General features: G+C 41.6%; 1 protein-coding gene across 2 annotated transcripts; it reads right to left on the minus strand.

The window, feature by feature from the left end:
- Nucleotides 1-930: 930 nt before the first annotated feature.
- On the minus strand, nt 931-4,154 carry LOC132184896 (MATE efflux family protein). Of its 2 annotated transcripts, XM_059598685.2 has the most exons (4): nt 3,757-4,154; nt 3,336-3,459; nt 2,367-3,260; nt 931-1,710 (listed from the first exon to the last, which is right to left on the minus strand). In XM_059598685.2, exons 2-4 carry the CDS (start codon nt 3,387-3,389, stop codon nt 1,123-1,125), a joined length of 1,536 nt encoding a protein of 511 aa, XP_059454668.2. In that variant the 5' UTR covers nt 3,390-3,459; nt 3,757-4,154; the 3' UTR covers nt 931-1,122. The 2 variants fall into 2 exon arrangements, with proteins under 2 accessions (XP_059454668.2, XP_059454669.2); XM_059598686.2 differs by lacking the exon at nt 3,757-4,154 and having other exon boundaries at nt 3,336-3,533.
- Between the last annotated feature and the right edge of the window lie 1,912 nt (nt 4,155-6,066).

Below are 6,066 nucleotides of genomic sequence, written 5' to 3' on the forward strand. Positions count from 1 at the left end.
CTGAAGAAAAAAGTACTTGTTTGGTAAAAAAATTAAAAGCACTTTTAAAGGTCTAAAAAGCCTAAAAATAGCCAAAAAAACACTTTTGGTAAAAGTTTGAAAATGAAGCTTTTGCCTAAAAGCTTTTTTTGACTTAAAAACTCTATTTTCAAATGCAATCTCAAATATACTCTTAGAGCCTTATTGAGGTGATTCAACGGAAAATACATTTGATGCCTAAGCGGAGAGAATTCTAGCAAAAGGTTGATCTTCCTTGGGTTAGAGTTTACCTTCCTTCTTTTGCTAGAATTCTACATCTAAAAATAGAGAAGAAGAGTAGTGTCCTTCTACTGGGTTAAGTAGTTGTTCAAAGGTTGCTTACTAACTCGGCTAAAGGGGTGTCCCTTCTCTTTTCTTCCCATACTGCTAATCATTTGACATTAAATGAACAACATGCTTTTTTGACGAGTAAGGTAAATGAGATAATTAACGCTGTACCAATCCCATATGTAGTGAGAAACGACTCCTCTTCCGTTGAAATCAATTGGAAAGGAGTCGGTCTTTTTTTAAGTTAAGGGTTAAAAAGGACCGACTTCTCTTCGGTTGAAATTAATTGAAGATGATCCAAATACTTTGTAATGGGAGTGAGAGATGCATTTAATGCAGTGATTCTAAACATCCCTTCAATACGACGATTACTTCCATACTAGTTATGGGAAGAGATCCAGTGTAGTGCGGTTCTCGTGACCTCCTCGACTGGGCCCAGGTCAGTAGCACTTTTGGGAATGGGTTACTTAGAGCAGACGGTTGGGTCCAGCCCCGACCCATCAAGTTCCCACACAAATGTACACAGCTAGAAAACACCGAACCGGCTAAACTTCGGTGCTTTCCCAACAATCTTTAAACTAGCATCACAATAAAACAAATGGATGAGAACAAAGTAGGCCATTCTTTCTTAAAAATATGTAACACTTGCATGGGGAGTGACTCAGTCGGCTAACAAAACAGTTCCATGACACAACCCCCATCAAATATTGAACAGCAACCCACAAACCAACTAACCAACAAAAAAACAAACACATCCCAAAACCCAACAACATCCCCCATACATTCTCGTTTCTCTGCATGCTGATGCTAATTTCTCTAGCAAACATCATGTACGTTGTTGTTGTTGTTGTGATTTCCATTTACCAACAACCTTTTCCTCTCTTCGTCTTTCTCACATTCTTCAACATGAACCCCATTGCATTTATTCATCTCTAACCCGGTAAGCTTCCTGGCCTTGGTAGCTTCAGCCTCCCAATCCGTGCGGGCAAGCACAACATAGAGGATTGAGACAACACAAGCCACCTGAGCAGAGAGGAGGCCGAACCACAGCCCGCTGAACCCGAATTTCAGCGAGAAGGCTAGGCCGACGGCCACAGGCATGCCGACGAAGTAAAACGACCCCAAGTTGACACGGGCGCCCACGGCCGGCCGTGCGGTGCCGCGGAGGACACCGCACCCGGTGGTTTGCGGGCAATTGCCGAGCTCGCAGAGCCCCATGATGGGCATAACCGAGGCAACCAATGCCATGACAAGCTCATCTTTTGTGAAGAGACCAGCCCATCTTTCTCTAAGGATCACCGTCCATGTCACGTTGATAATGCCAATCACAAAGGCGCATCCCAAAGCAACCATCGCTGCTAGCTTGGCTTTGTATGGCTTGCCAGCTCCGAGATCATTCCCAACCTGCATGTACAACAAAATTAATCAGTTATGGTCCAGATTTCTGGGAGCTGAGCCACCCTTTTCCTTTTGTAAAGGATAATACGTGGGATTGGGAGAAAGGCCAGGTGGTTCACATTGGCTCGTCACATCCCATTTGACAAACGAAGTGCTTACATTACTGGTGTGACCTTATTGTGATGCAACCTCATAAAAAAAAATTTTTAAATTTTTTTTGTAAAACTCTCAAATTTTAACACGAATTTCAAACATTCGACACGATTAAAACCCGACAAGCAAGAGCAAAAGGTAAGCAGTGAATTTGAACCCAATTAAGGGGATCGGAGGGGGGGCTGGGGCGTTATTTTATGAAGAAAAAGTGTTGAAAGAAAATGAATTCCTTGTTTAATCAGGTAATTAAGGTAACGTAATTATCCCAGTATCCAAGGAATCATGAAAAGACGGGTGATGGCAGTGTGACCCGGACACCCTGTCCAACAAGAAGACCATGACCATGACCATGTCCATGTCCGACACGAAATGGACGCAGAACCCGCCACTGGCAAGGTTCAACCCAGCAGCAGCTCGGTCCTTACCCAAATTGGAAAAGAAAAAACCAGAGAAAGAGGAAGAAATGGGGGATCATTATTGATTGAATAAAGGTGAAAGAAAAAAGTTACTCTGGCAGAGACACAGCCAGCGAGGGCCATGGGGACAGTGTACATCATGCTAGTGGTCTGAATGAGAATCCCAGTGGCGGCGACAGCGAGAGTTGGATTCGGCAAGTACCCAGCCATCACCGTCACAATCTCGTACCACCACCACTCCAAGCACATCCCCAGACAGCTCGGCACCGCCAGTTGTAGCAAGGGACCCACACCACCCCAACACACATCTTTCAGATCGATCCCATTCCCGCCCCTCCATCTCATCTCCCCTCCCTTCCGCCCCACCCACCAAACGTACCCCACCATAAGCATCACCATGTTCAGGTTCGTCAGCACAGACGCCATCGCCACCCCCGGCACCCCGAGCCCCATCACCACCACCAGCAATATGTTAAGTGGCACATGGAAAGCCACCGCCAATAGGGAGCAGTACATCATCGGCTTCGTCACCCGCTGCGACCTTAGGAAAACCCTCAGCGGCTGCAGCAAAGTGTTTGTGAAAAGGTCTGGCAGGGAGTAGATGCAGTAGGTCGCCGCCATTGCGGTGATGTCCTTGTCCTGCCCCATCGAAACCATGATGGTTTCCATGTTCACCCACAAGAGGCTGATGGGTATGATGGCTAGCAACAGTATGAAGATCATGCGCTGGAGGGAGAGCGAGAGAAGGTCCCAGTTTTTGCAACCGTAGGCTTGGCTGCACACCGGTTCCAGCCCTGAGGCAAGGCCGGCCAGAACAGAGTACCCTGTTATGTTGGTGAAGCCGATGGACAGCGCTCCTCCGGCCAGCTCTAGGCTGCCGAGGCGTCCCAAGAACAAAACCGACACCGCTGACCGAAAAAAGGCCATGAAGTTCGTGGCTGTGGTCGGCAACGCCATGAGCCATAGCTCTTTCAGCTCTTCTATTACCTGTTTGCATTAAATTGTAGATATGTAAATAACAAGTTAATATATATATAGGCGTTGCAAGAGCACAAGTGTTACCTGCGAAGATGAGGGGGATTTATGGGAATAGAAATCCGGGTCTCTATCCGCCATTTGTTTTTCTTCCTTTTGAAGTTTCAATTAGTGATGGTTTCAGGGAGAAGCCTCCAAAATGGCATGTAGTCTGCAAGAAGATTCAATCAAACAGTGAAACAAATATTGAAAAGCCCAAGTTTTGGTTATTTGTTCAATCACGAAGGAAGCCTTCAAAAATGGCAAGCAACCCAACTTAAAAATTCCATCAAGCAATTAAAAACAAATTGAAAACCCGGAAGTGCTTTCTTCACCGAAGTTACCATAATGGCACATAAACTAGCAATATAACGGAAATTACCAAAGTTATTTTTTTTCAATCTAATCTTCATTTCTAGTAGTGAGATAAGAGCAAGAGATTACCAAAATAGTGTGAAAAAGAACCCACCTTTTTTCAGGTAATTACTCTTTTAACTGTGAGAGGACGTGATGGGCATGGGTAAAAGAGGGCAGAGGATTTCAAAATGGAAGATGGGGGAAAATAGGAGTAAAAAACAGAGGATGGTTGGTGGCTTGGTGGGTTTGGAGTAATTCCAAGAGCCAAAGAGGGAAGGGAAGTACAAAGTAGGGCCTGCTTCACACACGCTCTGTTTTCTCGTTATGCATCAGAGGAAAATAGAAAGCCAATCAAGCCAAAAGCAAGAGATGGGTTGATATGTATTGGCAACTACTTACTGAAATGTATAAGTAGGTTGGGTGAGTAGACAGAGAAAGTTTAGAGAGAGAAACGGAAAGTGAGAAATGGAGAGGCAGAGAAGCTCTCAATTATTGTTGTTGCAGAAAAAGAAAGTTTTGGTAAGAGAGAAGGTGAGAAGAGAGAGGGAAAAATAAAACGTATAGTGGACGAAGGGTCGGTTGTGGGATGGATCAGATGATTCAGATGGATGGAAACGACGTCGACTCTTTTTGTTAATAATAACAGTTGTTTTTTTTGTTTTTGTTTTTTTTTTAAAGGTATTTTGATGTGAAATAATTATTTTTATATTTTTAAGATTGTTTTATATATGTTTAAGTTGTTTGATAATTATAACTAGGATATGGTTTTTGCCTTTTAGTGCTCCTAATCCGTTTGGCTTTTTGTTTGACCCCGTATAATAACCCTAGCAATAGGTTTAATATGGACAATTAATTTAAAATTAATGTTCAAAATTTACTATGTCATTTATTAGTAGAAAAAAAAAAAAAACAATCATAATCTTATTTACAATAACTTCTTTGCTTACCGACGCCTTTTCATATGCTCCTCTTCTCTATCATCTTTCACTACCATTGAGTTCTTATCCTATCACCTTATTTATCGTTATCTTATTGTGTAAGGTGGCCGAAACATCTAATTTTAGTCATTGGGGATGGTTTGGCCTCTTCAATTAGCAAAAAATAGGAAGAGCCCTTTGACCGAAGAAAATGGTTTAGTCATCTCTAACTAGTCTTAATTTTGGTCGCATGCTTGGGGGCTCTCTAAAAGGGGTAGTCAAACTTTTCTTTGCCTAAAAAGCGCATTCAAGAGTAATCAAACTATCCCCAGTGGCCCAATGGACAACAATGGGAGAGGTGGCAGGACATGAGCTTGACGGTAGTGGAAAGGTAGTGGAGGAGTAAAGAGAGAGGCGACGATAGGCAAAAAAGTGGTTAGAAATTAGATACTGACTTTTTCTCAACTTGATAAATGACGTGGCAGCTTTTCAGCCATTCATTTAACCAGATTAAAGCTATTGCACTCCGTGCATTACATTAGATATTGGACGGGCCCGGATATTGATACCCGTCGGGGCATCCATTAAGGTTATGAGCTTCTTATTCAAAATACTAGTAGTCAAGATTTATCGTCCTACAATGTCTCCTCCAAAGTATATCAATATCTTCATTTTTCATTTTGATGCCAGAATATATTACTAGTAGAAGAGGAGCAATGGCCATGTACTTTGTAATGGTTGAACCACTACCCTGCAACAAAATCACCGACCCACTCCTAAAACAATCCTGTTGGGAGTGGGGCTTCAAAGAGTACTGAGGAAGATCTTCCTCAATTTTGCTAAAGGAAGAGACGATTTTAGGTCAATTATGCCTTTCACAAGGCTAGACTAATATCCCTATACAAAAGTATTTCACATTGAGGCACATTGTTGCAAAGAAAGGCTTGACTAATATTCGTATACAAAAGTTGTATGTCTATAAAATTATTTTAAAAAAGAATTTTTTTTTCTTTTTTTTTTTAAAAAAAAAATCCAAAAAAGAACACGACATCTCATTCGAATTATGTTCGACAACAGTCGTTCATAGAATTAAATTCATCGATTATCATTTATGTAGTGAAATCTTTAACAATTTTTTTATCAATATAAACTGCCAAATAATCTACTAGAAACTTATCTTTCATTCTAACTAGTTCATAATCTAGTTTTTACATCGTCGGGCCATAGAATTAAAAATTAATTTTTTTATAAAGATTTTCAAATTTGTTGGGGTTGCCAACGACCCCCAGTACATTGATAAGATCGGTTCGATCCTCCATGAAATTAATAATATATTTAACTTATCCTAAAGATTTCTTTTCATGATAGCATTTACCCTAATCAATAATTTCGTCAAAATTTTGAATCGAAATCAATACGATAGATCTAATTCCGTCACAACTAGGGCTAGGTATCGGTCGGTTAGGACCGGTTAATGGGCTTATCGGTCGCTTAACCGATAAGCT

The sequence above is a fragment of the Corylus avellana genome, chromosome 7, assembly GCF_965113065.1.
Source record: "Corylus avellana chromosome 7, dhCorAvel1.hap1.2, whole genome shotgun sequence".
In the NCBI taxonomy this organism is placed as follows: Eukaryota; Viridiplantae; Streptophyta; class Magnoliopsida; order Fagales; family Betulaceae; genus Corylus; species Corylus avellana.